The sequence below is a fragment of the Chrysochloris asiatica genome, unplaced genomic scaffold (assembly GCF_000296735.1).
Source record: "Chrysochloris asiatica unplaced genomic scaffold, ChrAsi1.0 scaffold00056, whole genome shotgun sequence".
Taxonomy (NCBI): domain Eukaryota; kingdom Metazoa; phylum Chordata; class Mammalia; order Afrosoricida; family Chrysochloridae; genus Chrysochloris; species Chrysochloris asiatica.
Window position 1 is genome coordinate 3,391,089 of NW_006408574.1, and position 20,869 is coordinate 3,411,957.

A 20,869-nucleotide genomic window follows, 5' to 3' on the forward strand; every position below is an offset into this window, starting at 1 on the left:
GGGCTGGTCACCAGAGTGCAGGACACGAGATGCCACTGCTGTGTGTGAAAGCACAGGGTGGAGGGGCGTCCAGTGTGGCCATTGACCTTGAACAATGTCTGGTCTTTAGGGTGACAAGGGTGGTCATAGCCCCCTCATTTATGACAACCCCTGAAAGGGACTTGAACCCCTGAGGGCAGAATAACTGCCAGTCACGGGTCCTGCTATGAAATGCTAAGGGTTGTGTGCACACATATATACATATGCACACATATATACGCATGGGCACATGCATACGTGCACACACATGTGCACACTGCATACACACACATGCAGCCATGCACGTGCACACACATAGGCACAGACACACGCCCTCCTTCCCATCACATTTACTCTTTCCCTGTTTTTACACCAATTCCATCAGCTCAATAAAGAAGGGTTATGACCCCATTACACAGATGAGAAAGCTGAGGCAGAATTAGGACTTCTGACCCAGCACCCTATCCACTCTTCTGCTCGGTCACTTCCTGCCCCTCCCCCAAAGCCCACTCACCGGGGGGCCCCCTTCTCCCGGAAGGCCAGGTTCACCAGCTTCACCAGGCTCGCCCTACAAAGAAAACACACACAGTCTTGAGTTTGGTGGGAGCCACAGCACCAGTATCAAGCACTGACCATACCCCCAAGACCCAGGATCCGTGAGACAGCCATTCTCAAAGAACCTCCAGGATGAGGGGTGGGAAGGGGTCCTCAGATTGGTCAGTGCCTGAAGAGGTGACAGGCGAGGGTGCAGGGGAGTGGAGCTCTGAGGGACAGAGAGGAGAAGCTTGGTGACCAGTAGGACCATCAATGCAGAGGAAGAGGGAAAGCCCAGCACAGCCGCCAGGGACACACAGGGACAGGTGGAAGGGAAGGGACATGTGCAGGGGCAGGGGTGCCACCAAAACAGGGACCCCAAGAGAAGATGCTTCTAGCAGTATAAAAGTGAAAAATCTTGTGCTTATCCTACAGCGCCACACCAGGACCCAGGAGTTTATGGTCTTAGCACGGCTGCTTCGCTTTAATTTTCTCATCATAAAAATGAGCAGTGACGGCAGAGTTCTTTCAACTTAATGGCCTGAAGTCAGAAAGAAATCTCTGGAAACAGCGTTCAGGGAACGGGCGCATACTCACTTATTTCCTTTTATCCAAGAGAGACGGAGAGGCATGCGTTTAAAGCAGTGAGGGTCAGTGAGCACAAAGTGCAGTCAGACACTGTGACCAAGATGCTCACCACATGCACATGTGCACACACGCACACGCGCACACATACACACACACATATGAGCACACGCGCACACACCCGCACGCGCGTGCATACACACATGACCTAAAAGTCACTAGATCACAAGGGCTGGGCTGGAATGCAAACTGCAAAAGTAGCAATTGCATCATCATCGGGAACAGGTTCTAGCAGCACTCAGTCCTGGGGCAGGAACATCGTTCGGAAACGCCGCCACAAGTTGTCACGGATCAGCACGTCAGGGCAACCACTCTCACCTTGAGGAACTCAACAGGAATGGCCCAGCCACACACCTGTGCACACCCAGGCCCAGAAACACAATTGCACACACCTAGGCCCAGCCACACACCTGTATACGTGTGCACACCCAGGCCCAGCAACACACTGGTGTACACCCAGGCCCAGCCACACACCTGTACACCTGTGCACATGCAGTTCCATGTACGCACACACCCATGTTCTCCTCCCCAAGTCACAGAGCGGCCACTCTAACCAGTAAGGAGGCATCACCTTCTCCCCTACTGCACCGGGGTTCCCGATTCCACCTGGAGGGCCTTGTGGTCCATCAGCACCTGGAGATCCGGAGGGTCCTCGGGGACCTGGGGGACCTGGAGGGCCCTAGAAAAGGGAGTGACCATTGAGCACAGAGGAAATGCAAGGTTCCCCCAAACAGAAACCAGGTGTCCCACTTACCATCTGGCCCACGTCTCCAGTCTCACCCTTCTCCCCTGGAGGTCCCGGCAAACCCTGGGCAGAAAAGGAAGTGGTCAGAGATGGCACAGACATGCTGGCCCCTCAAACATGCAGACGCTTTGTTCTTTCACCAATGCGAGATGGAGAACCACGTGCCAGCAAAACGTGAAACCTCCACCTCATGAGGATGCTCAGAACCAAGCCCGAGAAAGTGAGTCAAGAAACATCTGTGGGCTCAGGTGCTTACTCCCATGTTCCATCAAACAAGTCAACCTGAGCCAATAGCAGGAAGATGTCTGCCATGCACCACCACAGCTAAGAAACCATGTTTCCAAAAATAAATAAAAAGTCATGTGTTCAAAGGCTACTCAAAGGCATTCAACGGGATTCATCATGTCACAGGAACTAGGCAATGCTGAGAACAGAACTTTCCCTGCATCTAGCATGATTCAGATGTGACAAAAAACATATAAAATGACCTATGTGCACAAACCCACCCACTGGCAAAGAGTCGATTCTGACGCATAGCAACCCTACAGAAAAACCCTACAGAACAGAGGAGAACTGCCCCATGGGGTTTTCGAGGCTGTAGTATTTCTGGAAGCAGACTGTCTCATCCTTCTCCCTCAGAGCAGCTGGTGGGTTTCAACACGTGACCTTACGGTTAGCAACCTAGTACCTAACCGTCTACACTGCCAGGGCCCACACGTCTTTTCATGTCATTGTTCTTAAGTGCCGTGGAGTTGGTTCGGACTCACAGCAATCTTGCATGGTGTTTCTGGGGCTTTACATCTTCACAGAGGCAGAAAGCCTCCTCTTTCTCCTGATAGATGTTCACACATGCTTCTAGAAGGTCTTGGAAGGAAATGGCCCCCAATATTGACAGGCAAGTTTTCTAGCTGGGCAGGATTTCCCCGATCTTACATGGGCTTGGGAATAAACATCCTGAGTTAGAAACAGCTATGGGGCGGGGGCGTATCTGGGAATTCAGATCTGCCATACTTGCAGCTCCATGGGGGCGCTGCCTGGAGGGTCTCTGCAGCCCTGTCTAGCTTCCAGTCCTTGATGGACAAGCAAGAGGGAAGGGAACACAGAAAGACACAGGACCACATACAGCTGACCCGGCTACCTTACCTGCAGCCCCACGGGCCCAGGGGGACCTGGGAAACCTCGTGGGCCCTCGTCACCCTTCTGACCAAAAAGGCCCTGCTGGCCCCGAGGCCCCGGCTCGCCGTCCGCCCCCTGCAGGAAAATCATTGAGTCCAAGATCAGCCCTACATGTTGCCATGTCTGCTCACAGCGAGATTCTTCCTGAGAGTTGTCGTCAACAGATACTTACAGAGGGACCTGGCTGTCCGATGGGGCCTTGAGGACCTGTAGGCCCAGGAGGACCCTGTGGGGACAAGACAGATGTAGCTAAGGACAAGCAGAAGGAGCTGAGTGAGGCTGGTCAGCCCAGGGGTCGTCAAAGGTCATGGCTCTCAGAGGTCAGAGGGTGGGATCGTGGGAGTCATGGCCAGTGGTGGAGGGCAATAGGAACGCAGATACTCATGTCTGGGGACAGGCAGGGACACACAGCAGCTAAAGTGTCTCAGAGTCACTGGAGAAAGCTGGCGGCCATGTGTAGGGCTTTGCCACAGGACACATGGATATTTCAGGACAGGAAGAGGGGAGAATGAGTAGGCACTTGGGCAACATGCTGCCCTCCTCAGCATGGCAGGGATGAGAGTGTGTCAGGAGAGCTGGGACCCAGTGCTTCATTGCACCGACCCCAAGGAGGCTTCTGTTCCTACTTAGCCCCGAGAGTCAGACCCACACATACATCCCTACATAACTACATCCATGCACACACAAATGTGAGTGTGTGTGCATTGCTGTTGTTAGTCCTTGTATAGGGTTTCCAAGGAGCAACTGGTGAACTTGAACCACCAACCTTGAGGTTCAAACCGACTTTGTAGTCCAGCGCATTAACCCACAGTGCCACAGCATGACTATACACACACACACACACACACACACACACACACACCCATGTGCACATACTTACCTACATGCACATATACACACACACATGTATATATACTCAAACTGCCATCAAGTTCTTTCTGACTCCTGTCAACCTTACAGCACAGAATAGACTGCGCCATAGGGTCCCAAGGCTGCACATCTTTACTGAAGCAGACTGCTACATCTTCCTTCCCTGGGGTGGCAGGTAGGTTTGAACCACTGACCTTTGGGTTAGCAGCTAAGCACTTATTCACTATGCAACCAGTGCTTCTTTATACTCATACACATACATGCATGTGCATGTAAGCATGAATATATGTATATAGTCACATAGACACATGTGTGTTCACACATACATAGGCATATCCCCCTTGCCAGCGATTATCTGTATAGGAGCAGATGGTGGGCTTGAACCAGGAGCCTTGAACTTAGAAGCCTGGTGCTTAACCCACAGTTCCACCAGGGACCCTTCATATACATCCTTATGTATATACGTAGATATGGGGTGTCGGTGGTGTGCCATCAAGCTAGCTCCAACTCATAGCCACCCTGTATGGGGTTTCCAAGGCTGAAAATGTTAATAGTAACAGAAAACCTCATCTTTTCCCCATGGAGCAGCCAGTAGATTCAAATTGCTGACCTTGCGGTTAGCAGCCCAACTTACAACCTACTACCTTACCAGGGTTTCTTATGCTTAGCTATGCCATACATAAATACATACACACATATGCACACACAGGCATGTAGTTATTGTTAAGTGCTGTTGAGTCAGTTCTGACTCATAGCAACCCTGTATAGCATTTCTGAGGAATGACTAGTGAGTTTGAATCACTGACCTTATGGTTCAAATCAATCTTGTGGTCCAGTGCTGATCCTACAGCACCTAACCAGGACTACACACACACACACACACACACACACACACACACATGCAGAGACACAGGCAGAGAATTTTAATGGGACAGGAAGCTCATTCAGTGGTGTCACATCAGTCACCATAAAGAACACCTGTCACAAGGTCACCTCTGACACCAAGTGTAGCCCACAGGCACGGAAGGGTGTCTTACCTGCTCTCCCTTGTCCCCCTTGCTCCCCTTCTGACCGGGTTCGCCAATCTCGCCCTAGGGGAAGATGGTGGAAGGTTTCCTCAGACAGCCTCACAACCATTCTTAGAGATTAAGACTCAACTCTGCAGGTGGGTCCCTAATTCTCCCAAGAAGAAATGTTTCCATAAATTAAATTTCCTTCTGTTTACTACAAGGCATAAAGGAGACAATGTCTTCGTCTGATGCTGTGCAGAATTTTGGAAGGTTTGAAAATGTGGGGGAAAGATTGAAATTAGTTTTTCAATTTTGTGTTCAAATTGGACTACCACCTTGACAGTCTTATAATGGAAACTCAATCACTGAGCTCCCAAAGACTCGACTCAGACCTTCTTCTGTGCTGTCCCAGGGATGCAAAGTGTCATCTATAAGCAGAGGTGACAACATGGGAAATGTCACCAGAGAATCCAGGCCCAAGGACTAAACGTCACTGTCTCTTTTGAAGGCAGTATAAAGTTCCAGTAACTCTCCCCCACCCTCAAACTCGAATCATTCCCAGTCTTAACGAAGGGAATCAGGACCATGCAAATGGGGCCGCTGAAACACAGACATGGCTCCCTCTGTGAGTCTGAATGTGAATGATGCCAGGGTACAGCGTGCGTCTCTCTGTCTTCTCTGACAGCAGTTGTCTGGGACACGACACCAGAACCCAAGTCTCAAAGTTACCCAAACACATGGGGGCTGTTTCTAGAGCAACCACAGAGCGGCGCTCTGCCCTGTCGCTGGCCCTCCATCTTACCCGTGTGTGTCCTCAGTCCCCTTACCTTATCCCCATCTTCTCCTGGAGGCCCCACAGGTCCTGCTGGGCCAGGGAGCCCCACAGGGCCCTGGAGACCATCTCGGCCGGCCGGGCCTTGTGGCCCTTTCTCGCCCTGGAGAGGACAGAGAAGTCTAGTCAGATGCAGCTCCATGGCATGACCCTCTGTTGTCAGTGCTTCACCCAGAGGGACAGCTGGGGAAAGGGCAGGAATTCTTGGGGACTGACTGGCACCACCACCCCAGTGGTGTTCAGCAGTGGTTCTGAGTCAGGCACCATCACACTCACCCACAGTCATTCAAGAAGGACCACTCATTTACAATGAGGAGACTGAGATGCTGAGAGGGAGCAGTAGAGCCAGGGCTCACACCCAGCCTGACCAGGTGGGAGCCTGTGTGCATGGTCCTTACGCTTTATCAAGGCAAGAGACAGACTGGCCAGCCCCTGCCAGCGCCGGTCTCACATTGTCAGTTCTCTGCAGATAGACTTCCCTCTGCGGCCATGCACTCACATGCAAGAACATAGACACACACACATACTCACACACAGAGATACATGCATAGACACACATACGCATGGAATGCACTTATGGAATGCACTTATGCACATGTGCTCACCTGCACAGAGACTTGCATGCAAAAATGCAAACACACAGGAACACTCATGCACACACACATAGTCACACACAGAGATACATGCATAGACACACATATGCATGGAATGCACTTATGCACATGTGCTCACTTGCACAGAGACTCACATGCACAAATGCACACACAGGAACACTCATGCGCACATTCATGCACACACACACAGAGATACATGCATAGACACTCATATACATGCATAGACGCACATATGCATGGAATGCACTTATGCACATGCACTCACCTGCACAGAGACTTGTATGCATGCACGCACGCACACACAAACACTAGCATGCACACATGTACACAAAGATCACACATGCACACACTCATGAACCCTTACATACATGCACACACAGAGATTACACATGTATTCATATGAACCCAAAGGCATGGACGCTTGCATGTACTCAATGTGTATGCATGCACTCATGTGTGTCCACACAAATGCAAAGAGACATGTGTGCACATGTGGGTACATGTGTGGTGTATGTGTGGGTGCTCACACCGCATACATGTGTAATCATGTGCACACACACCCCTGCATGTATAGATATGCGTGCATGTGCGCACACACCATGTACTTATGCACACATGTGTACACTGGACACACATGTGGATATACATGCATACACTAGACACATGTAAGACAGTAGCATGCACACATGCACACACATATGCTGCATGCATGCACTCATGCACACACTCTCTTCCCGTCCCTCATGACTTTGTCTCATCACTGCTCCCTGGGCAATCTCAAACATTCCAAAGTCCCCGCTTGCTTTCATTTTGCCAGTAATCACACCGCTCTGTGTACAGCTTGAACTTTCTCACAGGAGCCAGGAACCCTTCTCCAGATGGATGCGCAGGGTGAGAGGTTTGCACATTAGGGAGGGGACATGCAGGAAGGCAAGGACATTTGGTGCTCAGATCTGAACATGGCCGGCAACTGCTCTCCTGCAACCTGGCACCTGTCCACTCAGGGACAGCTTCCACCTCATTCTCCTCTCTTGTCCACACAAGTCACTGCCTACTCCTCTTCCCTGGTTCCTATTGATATATATTCCATTTTCAGGAAGCCAGCAAAAATGCCAAGACTACCATCAGGCCTTGTCAGGAGGGTTTCTGCCTTCCTCTGGGAAAAGCCTGACCCTCTCTCAACCTTCTCTTCCTTCTGGAGCTATTCCTTGGTAACAGCTTTGAGCTGTGACCTTCTCCTTGTGCTAGATTTCTGCTTACACATTTACTATCTGAAAACAGTGAACAAGGCCATTTCCGGCCAATTTGCATGTGTTTTCTATGAGCTGAATGTACAGTTTTCTCAAGTGTTATTCAGCAGGGATCAATATCCTGAGTACCATCAGAATAGGTGCCATCAAAACTGCCTTTTTATACCCAATAACACATTGAACTGATTCTCAATGGTGCAGATGTTTCCAAAGCGGTTTCAATACCCAGCGCTTGCCCAAGGCACGCAGCCAGAGTGTTCTTTCTGCCCATGAGCACCCGAGAGCAGAACGCACCAGAAAATGACATCCTTCCGAAAAATCAGTCAGTACCCACCTCCTGTCTCATCTGAGAAGGCTGTGTTGGCACCAGCCCACACCTGGAACTAGGACCCATTCTCAAATTCTGAATTCAAGGAGGTTCACTTGGTGGCCATTTGAACACAGGACTCCTTGGAAAATTCAAATTGTTTGACTCAAGTTGGACTTGGACCAGAAAGAAGGAATCACAGTATGTATCCTCTGACACAAGAAGTAGCCCATTGCCAGTGTGTTGGTTCTGATGTATGGCAACCCCACGTGTTTCAGAGTACAACTGTCCAATGAACCCCATCCTATGAAAGCAGATAGCCAAGCTCTTCTGCTGAGATTCCATTGCATGGATACAAACCGCAAACCTTTTGGTTAAGAATTGAACGCAACGAAAGAAGGGGTGTTCATTAACTTCCCTCCTGAACCCCAATATCGGGGCAGGTTTGGCAGACACACTCTCCCTGACCTGAGCTTCCACAAAGCCTGTAAAATTTGGGGTTGGGCTGTCATGGGGGTCAAGGATGGTGTCTCATATCTTTCTGTTATACTCCCTGTCCTGCTTGGTGAGAGGTATGCTACTAGCCCCATAAAGGGGAGCACGCCATCCCTAACATCTATCTCTCATGGGCTCCCATCCTATAGAGGGGCTTGTCCACACACATGGCACTGAGGGTCCCATGACCACATCCACTGAGGGTGCAGTACCCCGGGCCCTCTGCCTTGGGTTCTACCTAAGCTCAGGTCTTGGGTTCAGAGCAACCTCTGGCCAGAGGCTGGGAATTGGGGCTCTGTCTCTCTCTGCCCTTTTCCCCATCAGAGAAGCTTCCCCCCTGTGCTGGGCACAACGTAACATTCTCTGCTCCTGTTCAGGCACCCTAAGCACCAGGCCAAGGCCACTGTGTAAGTTCTCCTGCCACCTCTAAACCTACCGAAGCGTTAACCAGAAAGGCAGGTTTACAGAATTAATTGTGCTGCTCGCACAGAAGGGACGTCCTTTCTGATGAGGCTGTGTTGCACTTGAACAAAAGGTGTCTTCTCATACCTGGGTGGTCAGGCCAGGTGTACCTGAGCAAAGCCCTTTCCCTCCCCGGGAGGCACTAATCAACACCGGGCTAGAATTCCCAACGTTCCATCCGCCAAGCCGAGTGCAGGGGCATGGAAAGGATAAACATCAGATCTCAACATTTTGGAAAATCTACTTGGCTTCTCACCACCCTGATTGCTATAAGCTGTCATTTGTCTGACCCCAAAGGTCCCTGTGTGTCTGATTGATGTCACTCGGAGCAGTATCTCCTGCCCCCCAGCTGTAGAGCTGGACCCAGGTGTGGGGTCTAAGCCAGGGGACGGCTGATCTGTCTGAGAACTGGCCCTACCCAGCCCCCTGCTCAACACTCGCTGGAAAATGTACAAAGGTGGGTACCCTCATGGAATATACTGTAAACCCACCCATGTCCTCCCACCGCCATCCAACAAACACCTCAGAAAATGCTGATGGGGACATGACAGGACCTATGAGGAGCCCCATGCCTCCACACCAGAGGGGACCCCACTTCACCCCAACCTAGGCAGTACTTACAGGTGTCCCTTTTTCTCCAGCCGGCCCTGGAGGGCCCTGGGGTCCGGGGCGCCCTGGAATCCCGATGGGCCCGGCAGCACCTGCAGGACCTCTCTCCCCTGGAGATCCCTGGGTCAGGGCAAGAAAATGGTTTCCTTCAAAGGCTCTCTAGCAGTGTGAACACTTTCCAGAGCGGCACTCACTCGGGAACCCACTGTGGCTTCCAATGGCTCTTTACATGAGTACAGTTGAAGCTCAGTGAGGTCTGGCCCCTCTTGTCTCCTCCCCACTCTGCTTCTATGAATGTGTCCTTCTTACTTATTGCCCAATGACCCCTCCATCCCCAGAGGCTTGGTATCACTGCCCGCTCTGGGTTCCGTCCCCTAAGTGGTCACTCTCTGCTTTGTTCCTCCACACTCTATGATCCCAACCATTGCTGGCCCCTTCTCAAACCCTGTCTTGCCCACCATGCCTTGCACAGACAACCAGCAGAAGAAGCTGGAGTGCTTCTCTGCTTTTGGGACCATCTGTTTGGCCTGCAGAGTGGGTGGGAGGCAACCGATGGGTGGGTGGGCTTTGTGCCAGGCCAGTACCACTCACCGCAGGCCCTGGTGGACCGGGTGGCCCTTCATTGCCTTTCAATCCAAGAGCCCCCTGTGAAGCAAGATGGATAGAGTCAGGGCCCTGGAGGAAGAGGCCGGGCTGGGCTCCGTCCACCCTTATGGCCCACTTAGCCTGTCACTCACCACTGGGCCAGGAAGCCCTCTGTCCCCAGGAAAGCCACGTAGTCCTGGGGGCCCATCCTTTCCAGGGATGCCGGCAGGACCAGGATCCCCCTGAAACAGAGTCATGGGTTATTCACCTGCTTCCAGCTGCAGAGGAGGCGGCTAGGAGCAGGTGTCCGAGAACCAGGCAGGGCTCTCTCTGAGACCCCACTGGGACACCATGAACCAGGGAGGTGACCTGCTGTGCCCACAGCTCCAGGTATATGAATACTGCCGACCTCAAAAGTAGGTTGGCTCGGTTGACTGGCGTGCTGCTGGGAAAAGTCTGCGGGGGTCCCAGCCCTGTCCCCCGGATACCCAAGGTGGCTGTGCAGGCTGTGGTCTCTGAAGCCACCTGGTTGGCATGCCTGGGACCCATCTGAGAACCGTGACAAGAACAAATGCTCAAAGTGTAACCCCAAATGGTCCTGTGATCAAGTCTGAAACCAAATGTCTGAAAGAGTTGCATGTGAGCTCCCAGCCTTCCACCGTCCTACACAGAGCTTCACTTCCTGGTTTAAACCTGGAAAGTGCGGTGTTTAGAGAGTTTGAGAAACTGCCTACTTGTCACAACAGAGCCAAAGACAGCACAAAGCCTGGAAATGGCCCCTCAGAGGTATTCTGATAGGAAGGAGCCAAGAAACTCACCTTGGTCCCTTCCTTTCCAGCCACGCCTGGGAGCCCCTGTTCTCCAGGAGGCCCTGGGGGCCCAGGGTGGCCGCGTTCACCCATTGGACCAGTCTCTCCCGTGGGACCCTACAGGGACAAGCATTGTTAGCCACAACCACACTTCCTAGAGACATGCAAGGATGTGAATCTCTACCTGAGTCTGAGCCCACACCCACCCAGCCTCCATGTTCCTTCTTGAAAAATCCAGAAGGGAAATGTTAGCAGGCAAAGTCAGTCCTACTCAACATCTTGTGGGTGTGCGCCCCTCTCCCCACCTGAGAGTCCTTCATCCAGTGGACATGGCCTATACTGCCCAGGGTAGGAGACCGGGCGAGGGAGGGACATCGCCAAGGCAGCCGGGAAGTAAGCAGCATGTTGCCTGTCCCCATAGAGCTATGGCCACATCATCACATGAAGAGTGAGAGTGCCAGGAAAAACAAGCCCTCCACAGGGACCTGGGCAGGATCAGGGGTTAGGGAACCAGGCTTCCTTGGACACTAAAGACAAGGACAGCCCACACAGCTGGTCCTCTCCAGGGACCCAGGAGCCTGGCTCCATGCTGACCCAACTGTCCCTCTGGCCTCAAGGTCCTGAGCCTGCTTCCCTGGGTCAGGACCTACCCCTCCTCTCTGCTCCGCTGGGTGCTAACTCCACTATTGCAGAGTTGCTATGTGTAATTAAGCCATCCAGAAGGTGGTGGGCCTTATGCAATCAGGTTAAACCAGAAGCGTTTCCCCAGGGTGTGTTCTATTTCCAGACTATCTTGCCTGAACACCAGCACTTTCCTCTCCCTTCACTTGACCTGCTGATTTGGGAGCATAACTCTAATGGTAAGACATAGGAGCCAATTAATTCCTCAAAATCAATAAATTTCTCTACATACCCTGGATGTGTTGTAGGATAAACACTAGACTGAGAAACACAAGGTCAGCAGTTCAAACCCACCAACCACTCCTTGGAAACCCTATACTGGGCAGCTATGAGTTAGAATTGACTTGACGCCACTTAACAGGAACAACACACCAACCCTCTATGTATTCCTCCTCTCTCCTAGCAGAGCTAGATCTGTCTTAATAAGTCTCTGGGTGGCGTCAACAGTTAACGCTGTCCACTGATAGTTACAAGACTGGAGGTCCAAATCTACCCAGCAGTGCCTTGGAAGAAACGCCTGGTTGTCTGCTTCTAATAATCCACCCAGTTGGCTGTTACTGTGTCTGTTCTCTCAAGAACCTTGCCTCAGACACTGGATGAAAGCAGAGGGGGTCTCACCTGAGGGCCCACCACACCCGGGGGCCCTGGAGGGCCAGTCTTGCCTTGGAAGCCCTGTGGAGACAGAATTTCATGCTGTGGGTTACCTCGCACCACCATATATTTCTCCACCCCAGCTCCCAGATGGTGGGCACCCCCAGATTTATTTCATGTGGGTCTTTGGGTATGGATTCCACAGAGGCCCTCTGGTTTCACAAGCTGCTTCTCCACTGCTGGGCTTCATCTTTATCTTGTCACTAAATGTTCACGTTCTGAGGAGGCTTGGTGCCGTGTATTGGCTGCCGGGAGGGGCCCAGTCCTATGTGAGCTTCTCAGAAGTTACTTTGTGGGCATATTCCTGCTTCTTCCACAAGGCCTCGGGGCATGGCGAACTAATGTGCACTCGGCACTTCATCACATCACGAGCAAGCCATGACTCCCCGCTTCCAAAACCCAGTGGCTCCGAGGGACGATTACCTCCGTTTCTGCTCAGCACACTCACGTGGAGAGAAGAGCTGAGCTGAGCTTTGAATAATTTGGCTAAGCTGTATGCAGACTCCTGCAAAGGAAGGAGCTGGCTGCGAGGCTGGGCTTCATTCCTGGTGCTGGCTGCCGACACACCATCTGCAGCCCCAGGTGACTGAAGGAGAGATGTGCATGGGTCCCTCCTCGTTCAGAGGAAGCACCAGAGTCTGCCGAGGGAAGCGGCATGCATTCATCCCCGGATGAAGCCAGGTGCTAGCATTGCAAAAGCCTGTGCAGCCTCCAAGTTAGTCAGCCTCCGTCTCCTTGTGGTTTCCAGGTGCCCGCTGTAGCCCAGAGGAGCTGCACAAAGCCCTTTGCAGGGGCACCTCTGGGGCCAGAGATAAGAGATGGTAGGATGGGCAGGTGGCCAAGAGGAGTATCCAAGTGGAGCAGGCACCTCCTCCGGGGGTCTGGATTAGCAGATCCAGTAAGAAAGGACCACCCCTGGCTGATTCTGAGCAATAACCTATTGACTCACATTGATGGGGACTAAGAGCCATTTCTAATGAAAGGGGCCCAGTAAAGACCTTGCCCATGAGGGAGTCTGGACTAGCCTGAGGAAATGCTCTTATGTGCAGAGAGGGATCTCACGGCGGGGGGAGCCCAGCATCATCTCAGAAGCCCCGTCTCATGGCAGCATAGAAAAGGCAGCTGGGAGGACGTATATTCTTATTCCAGCAGAGACCAGCAGCCTCATTATTTCACCAGGATAAATCGGAGAGAAAGCAAACCCTTTCATCCCGTCTCCTCGGAAAGGCATTTGAGAACAATATGCCGGCTCAGAGCTCTATTTTAATTTTTCTCTGCAAAAACTGGGGCAGAAGAGTCTCCATCCATCAGGCACTGGGCACCACGCAGCCATCACCAGAAGGTGTAATTAAAAGAGCTTTCATCACAAGGAGCCCCAGTGGGACGAGGGGGGCTTTTTTATACCAAGAGCATCGTAAACACAACACTTAGAGCCCATTTCGTGTGGAGCCTGCTTCTCCGGTGAGAGACCTTTAAAGACCTCTGTATGACACCCAAGAGCCCTGGTGGCGCAGTGGGGGTGAACACTGAGCTGCTAAAGGCACCTCAGCGGTTCGAACCCACCAGCTGCTGCAGAGGAGAAAGATGACAGCCTCAGGAACCCAATTGAGCAGTTTTACTGTGTCCAGGGTTTCTGGTAGCGTAGTGGTTATGAATCAGGCTGCAAACCACAAGGTCAGCAGTTCAAAACTACCAGCTGTTCCACGGGAGATAGATGAGACTTTCTACTCCTGTAAATATTTAGAGCCTCAGAAACTGAGTTGCTATGAATCAGAACCGACACATAACACCAACAACAGGGTTTCTACTCATTAGAATTGACAGATGGCAGTGGGCAAGTACGAGGAAACTGCAGAGGCCATGGGCCATTCCCGCAAACCCATGGTGTATCTGCCCTGTGTTGACATCAGTGCTGTTGTGTGTCCTTTCAGCTGGGTGCAGTAGAGTGTGCACACAGAAGGAATTTGGGGACGTGAAGGTCAAAGGGCACTGCGAGTCCCCAGCTGGTCACAGGCTGGACCCTAAGATCCCAGCTGAACCCACAACTTCCATGAACAAGGTGTGAAACTGGGTCAAGTCCCAGCTTGGAGCCAAAAGATGATCATGTTCCTCAGAAATGTGTTCTCTTCCAACTGAAGTGTTGGAGTCCTTCAAGGTGTAGGTGTAGGTGTAGGTGTTGGTGCAGAACCAAAGAAATTACTATCTTGTCAACACAGTTCTGACCCTGTTTCCATGGCAACTAGTAATCTATTGGAACATAAGAAATCCGTCCAAGATTTTTCTTCTTGAGAACATTTTTGACGCTCTAGTTGGAACCGTGAAACCCTGGTGGTGCAACGGGTTAAGTGCCGGGCTGCTAAATTAAAGGTCAACAGTTCAAATCCACCAGCTGCTTCATAGGAGAAAGATATGGCAGTCAACTTCTGTAAAAATTTACAGTCTTGACAACCCTACAGGGCAGTTCTACTCCATCTTATTGACCAAACAACAGGAGTTTGGTTTGGTTTTAGTTGGAAATGTTACCCTAATTTGAAAATTGTATATGAAATAAACATCAATGAATTTCTGTGATTGGCTTAATAGGATTTGTTGTTTTCACACTCTAATAGTGGGTGTTGAAGGAACAGTCTAAGCCCCCACTGTCTGCCCCCCAGTCGGCACAGCCCAGATACACATAACTGGGTGGGCAACAGGCCTAGGTCCTTCCTTCTGAGGTGTGTCACATACGATAACTGAATGCACAGTTGAGGTGCAGAACCGTTCCAGCTGCCTCCACAGTAAGCATGCTCTTTAGTTGAAGCTGGTTGTGCTCAAAATGATTCTGGAGGAGAGCACAAAGGGGTGCCTGGCTGGGGTTCCAGTAAGTCGCAACATTTGTTTGTGTCATGGTGGATGGTGGTGGGACATTTGATGTTATAGAAGACGAGGTTATAGAAGACGCGGACTGGCCTGTGTGGCCATCCCGCCACACCAGTTGGACAGGTCCACCCAGGAGAAGGTATACATCTGTGACCCCAGCACTCCAATACTCACAGTCTCGCCTCTCTGTCCAGGGTGTCCGGGGAGTCCATCCTTGCCTGGGGGGCCCTGGAGAAAGAAGTAAAAGAAACAAGCCCATTAAATTCCAAGCAGCTTGCTCCTTCAGATGTAACTCCACCCTGGGCAATATGAATGGCCACTTGGCTTCAATGATTCCTGCCCACCAGTGTCCTCTGACAGTCATGGGGTTGGCAAGATGAGGTGGAGCTCACCCTGAGCAGGACATACACTCTGCCTCCCCTCAAAAGGACTCAGAGAACCCTCACAACACCCCAGATGCATACATGCTGCTTCCTCATCTCCTGGGGTAGAAACCTGGGAACATCTAAGCTGCTCTCCATGGTCACAGCCAGGAGGGTGCACAGTAGGACCTCACCCCAAGTCTGTCCAGTTCAAGTCTGTCCAGCAGGCTTCTTCCTAAGCACTGCCCTCTACTACACCCCTGGAGGCATCAGTGCCCACTGCCTGATGACTCTTCTGTTTGTAGGGGTCTTAAAAGGGAACTGTTACATACTGCACTCTCATGGGTTGAGTCATGTCTCCCCAAAAAAGATGTGCTGAAGTGCAAACCCCCGCCCCCGCACTTGTGACTAGAGACTGGAAATAGGGTCTTGGCAGATGGAATCAAGTTAAGGTGGGGGTCATACAAGGTAAGAGGGGGCCTAAATCCAATGCCTAGTGTCCTTACAAGGAGAGAGAACTATGAGAACACACAAGGGAGAAGGTCATGATTGGAGTGACCCATATACAAGCCAAGGAATGCTTCAGGGTCTCACCTCTCGCCTCCCTCTGCCCAACAACCCACATGGGCCCTCAGGGAAAACCAAGTGTCTCCAGGAAACCCTGAGGTCAGAGGAGCCGGGTACGCAGCCCAGCAAGACAAACAGAGTACTTACAGGAGGACCCTTGGGTCCAGGAAATCCTGTTGGTCCTTGAGGTCCATTGGGTCCCTGGGGACAGAGAATGGCCCGTTTGAACACAGGTGTCTTCTCCAGCATTCAGGGGCCAGGCAGCCCCGACTGCCACCCACTCCAGGGTGCAAGAGCCATTCCCTGGGGTTCCCTATAACCTCGTCCCCAGCCAGGGGGTAAAGAGGAGGCCAGGTCCCATGGGGTGCAATGGGATGGGACAAGGACCAGGTATTCCAATGTCTCAGCCACTTCTAAACCCCGAGTCCCAGAGCCAGTGGGTAGAACCCTCTCAGCCAACAGTATTCAGAATCACAGATCCACCTTGGGGACCCCAGGGAAATCCCTTTCACCAGCAGGGTGCCCTGTGCCCCAGTCTCCATGCCAACCCTAGGAAAATAACAGAAGGGTGGCTGAATTCTAGGGTGACTCCTATGGCCCCTTGGGGGAAGTACTTACCCGTTCCCCAGGAGGGCCAGCAGGGCCATCACCTCCCGAGTTGCCCTGGGGAGAGAGACAGAGACAAACTTATTAGTACTGATTACATCATTGCATTTGATCCAAGACTCTGACCATGACATCATCACCATTTCAGAGCCAACACTGGGCATCTGGATCCTGAAGGTCACCCTGACCTTCAGGAGTGAAAGCGTTAGGGCTGTAGCCGAGGGATCTGAAGTTCTAGGAGAAGAGAGCAGCTCCCGGCAGGCAGTATATTAAAACCCACCACAACAGGCACACAGGACAAGGACCTGGTGTCCCAATGTCCATCGCAGCGAGTGTCCAGCTTCCTGTAGGGGAGCATTAGGTAGGATCATGGGGGAGTGTTGACTGCAGCCTGCTGGTTGGGTGAAGGCCCTGGGCAGGTCAGCGGTTAAGTCTTTGGCCATCAGCTAGAAGGATGGACGTTTGAGTCCACCCAGAGGCAACTCGGAATGTACGTGCAAATAAATCAGCCTCTGAAAAACCCATGGAGCACAGCTCTACCAGGACATATGTGGGCACCATGAGTCAGAGTTAAGTGGGTTTATTATCTGGGTCAGCTCCAGCTGTCTGGGAGGACAGCCCCTTCTGTCCATTCGTCAGTCATTCATTACACTCATTTGCTTAGCCGGCCCGGGCGTTAGAATTCGGAAACTGCAGACAGACCGGGGTCAATCCTTCCACCGCACAGAAGGAAGGAAGACAGGCCTCCTAGGGTTTTGCCTCCACATAGAGAGAACTTCCTTTGGGTTTCTAGCAAAAGTCTCTGTGCGGCTCACCCAGCACTTTCAGAGGAACACAGACTCAGTCAGGTTGGCCTCCCTGGACCGTGGTGGAGCCCCTGTCTTTAGGGGACAGAGCCATGTCTTGGGGCTGTCACATGGTCTAGCCCATGGCAAACCCATGTGTGCAGAATAGGCATCAGGGCTGAGACCCGCTTGTGTTTCTGAACGTGAATTGGTAGGCGGTTCATGGATTGCCACTCTCTTTGTCCTACTTTCTCCCTGTCCCCCTGTCTCCATTCTCCTCCTTTCCTAACCGAGATCTTTTGAAAGCAGATCACAGCCACAAAGCCCCAAGAAAACTTTTGTTAATAAAAAAGAGAAAAACAAAAGTCTTGCTATACACATCACCCCCGCCCCGGGGGCTCCTTGGCAGGGTGGCAGGGGGGTGGAGGTGGGGGTGCAACCGCTTCTATCTGGCTACCTGGAGAAATCATAGGCATAGGCAGACATACCTTGGGACCAGGCTTCCCGGTAATGCCCCTCGGACCTCTCTCACCCCGAGGACCCTGGGCAGACAGAGAAAGGAGGACAGTCAGGTTCAGAAATCCCCTCCTCCACCCCACCCACAGATGCCCACTCAGATGCCCACTCAGATGGTTACCGTTGGACCACGCTGCCCTCTGGGTCCCGGCTTTCCAGGAGTCCCCTAGAAGCAGAGAAGACAGGTGGTCATTCAGAAGAGTGGTGGTCAGTCTTTTGGGTATCAAAAGGCCTTCTGCCCATTTTCATAGGACTTGTCGTCCCACGCCCCCCACTCTGCCCACACCGTGCTGGAACCTAATCCGCTTGCTGAGGCTTGATGGATGTTCAGAGCTGTCTTCTGCTCCTTTCCCTCAAAGCCCAAACCCACCTCTCCTCCCTGCCTGCCTCCCAGCAGGGGAAATCATTATTGCACGAAGAGGCAATGGGCCCCTTTCATACATAATTTACTGTGGCCACAGTTAAGAATATTAGCCATTAAACTTTCAACAGGCTCTGCAGACAAGCGAACATACAATTTAATATATAAAGCGCCTATCCGGGAGCCGTTTCTTCTCTTTCAGACTTCAGACTGCCTTTTCTGTTACTGCAGTCGCTTTGCATTTTTCAACCCACAGGGAAATGTTTTTTTTTCCCCCAAACACAAAGATATTATAGCTGAAAGTGCCATTTCCCACAGCATGTGGGCATGAGAGATGGGGTACAGGCCCTATAGCTCCATGGTTTCTCAATCCACTTCCTGGGTTTGGTTCTGGTTGTAGTAAGACAGAAAACGGGATGAGCAGTTAATCAACACTCCCCCACAAAAGCACCCTCTCACTCCATCTCCTTCGTTCCCAGCCACCCCCTACCCCACCAGCACCAACACAGCTTTCTAGGCCCTGTCTCAAAAGGGATCTAACAAGACCATTTAGCATGATGAGTTAATTATGTTGCTCTGTAACAACACACTCTGGCTCCAGTATTTTAATTATGTGGCAAGATCCTTTGACTTTCAATAAATATTTGCACATGAAAATTAATAAAACATCTGCTTTCTTCCAAAGATCAACTCTTTTTTCCTGGGGAAGCCTTCACGGCCAGACTTGGCTTGTTCTCGGCATTGTGGGGAGGGGGTGGTGGTGAGCCTCACGGGGTCTCCATCCCGGATGCCAATTCCAAATCCCTAGTCCTCCATCAGCCAACAGATGGCATGGGTTGTGGCCCAGCTTGCATCTGAGCCCACGGAGGAAGAAAAATGTAGGGGCATCAGACCAGGGCATTCACAGTACTGGCAACAGAATCTGCTGGACACAATGCTGCTTTGGATCACGTCCTCTGTCCTCGCTCAGGTGGCCTGGGAGGTCTCCAGCCCATGGAGTTTTTAAGGCTGTGACCTTTTTGTTTTGTTGGTTTTGAACTTTTTATTGTGAATTGGGTAGAGGTTTACTGAGCAGATCAATGTTCCATGCAACAATTCAGAACAATTAGCAAAGTTGTCTTCAGTTGGAAAGTCAAGCTTGTCTGGGGACCCGCATGCCCCAACTGTGTCTGGGAGGCACACGGTGGCCGGGTGAGGTCACTCCTAGCAGCCACATCCTTCCCTGCCATTGCCCATCTACTCTCGGAACAGACATGTGGCATCTGGAAGGTGTCTGGTTCATGAAGGCTGAGCAATCGGAACATCACACATCCATGTCACCCTGGACAAGCTAGCACGGGACATTGCTGCCTACCCAAGTCCTGCCAGAGTGAAACTGTCTATCCACCAAGGGCTGTGGCAGACCATGGGGTCTGCAGAGGAGGGTCACACTGAGACCGCCATGTGTGCTGACCTCTCTGGTTCCCTATGACCACCAAGGGACTTCAGCATAACCACCGTTCTCCCTTTGTGGCTCTGGTAGGACAATTCTGCTTGTACAGACAATTCTGGTGTTGACATCAAAGTGTTGGCCAAACAGCATATCTGAGGAGGGGTACACCCCGAAGCTCCATCTCAGCTGGGATGGCCAACCTTGCCTCTGGCAGCACACAGAAGGGCTTCACCCCTATGGGGCTGAGTCTTCACCTCTGCTCTGTAACTGTTCCCCCATAAACACAGCTTGGACAGTCTCTGTGTCCAGGGGCCAGGCCAGCTCAGCAACAAAGGCCGCAGTGGGCTCAGTGTCCTATTTGATGAGCTGCGCTTATCACATGATTCTGTGAGGCACACCCAGAGCAAGTGGCAGAACAACCCAGCTCCCAGTCCAGTGCCTCAAACTCCTTTGTTCATCCTGACAGCCTAGCGGGAATCATAGGACAATGGCAGCTTGGCAGTGGGAAGGAGAGGAAACACCTTGAACTTGAGCTGGGAGTGAGTGGGGGCGGGGTGGGGGAAAGAACAGCAAGGTTCTGTTTGGATGGTCGGTTTGAACAGCAAGGTCGATGGCTCAAGCTCACAAGCCACTCTTTGGAAACCTTACACAGGGTCGCTGTGAGTCAGAACTGAAATACTTAACACTTAGCACTTAACAACAACAAAAGCAGCCTGGAGGAAGGGCTGCTTGGGTACGAGGAATCTGGTTCTCACAATGGCTGGAAGGAGTTTCTGGGAGGCAATGTTTACTAGAAGCTTCCCCTCCTTGGCCACTGACTTCCTGTCATACCACCGCCCAGCCACCGCGCTCACGGAAGAGCCATGGTGCAGTGCTCAAGACCATGAATTCAAGGTTGAGGGTTCTGAACGGCAACCTTGGAGAGAAGTAAACAGGCCGTGGACTCGGGAACATGCTGGGAAATAGCAAGCTACCTGGCCAGAGGCCGGGCCATGCTTACCCTGCCACCTTTCTCTCCATTGGAGCCCGGAAATCCAGGAAATCCAATAGAACCCTGAAAGAAAGGAGATTAGGGGATCCTCATGAGC

General features: G+C 51.8%; 1 protein-coding gene across 2 annotated transcripts in view; it reads right to left on the minus strand.

The window, feature by feature from the left end:
* Positions 1-20,869, minus strand: part of COL5A1 (collagen, type V, alpha 1) — a 170,618-nt gene that overhangs the window by 24,161 nt on the left and 125,588 nt on the right. For both annotated transcript variants that reach the window (XM_006863708.1, XM_006863709.1), the window contains exons 32-49: positions 20,782-20,835; positions 18,110-18,154; positions 17,961-18,014; positions 16,700-16,744; positions 16,229-16,282; positions 15,327-15,380; positions 12,261-12,314; positions 10,971-11,078; positions 10,305-10,394; positions 10,159-10,212; positions 9,580-9,687; positions 5,826-5,933; positions 5,026-5,079; positions 3,291-3,344; positions 3,086-3,193; positions 1,952-2,005; positions 1,769-1,876; positions 533-586 (exon numbers count right to left, since the gene is read on the minus strand). In XM_006863708.1, the coding sequence (XP_006863770.1) occupies positions 533-586; positions 1,769-1,876; positions 1,952-2,005; positions 3,086-3,193; positions 3,291-3,344; positions 5,026-5,079; positions 5,826-5,933; positions 9,580-9,687; positions 10,159-10,212; positions 10,305-10,394; positions 10,971-11,078; positions 12,261-12,314; positions 15,327-15,380; positions 16,229-16,282; positions 16,700-16,744; positions 17,961-18,014; positions 18,110-18,154; positions 20,782-20,835 (1,260 nt within the window). The remainder of the gene's footprint in view (positions 1-532; positions 587-1,768; positions 1,877-1,951; positions 2,006-3,085; positions 3,194-3,290; positions 3,345-5,025; positions 5,080-5,825; positions 5,934-9,579; positions 9,688-10,158; positions 10,213-10,304; positions 10,395-10,970; positions 11,079-12,260; positions 12,315-15,326; positions 15,381-16,228; positions 16,283-16,699; positions 16,745-17,960; positions 18,015-18,109; positions 18,155-20,781; positions 20,836-20,869) is intronic.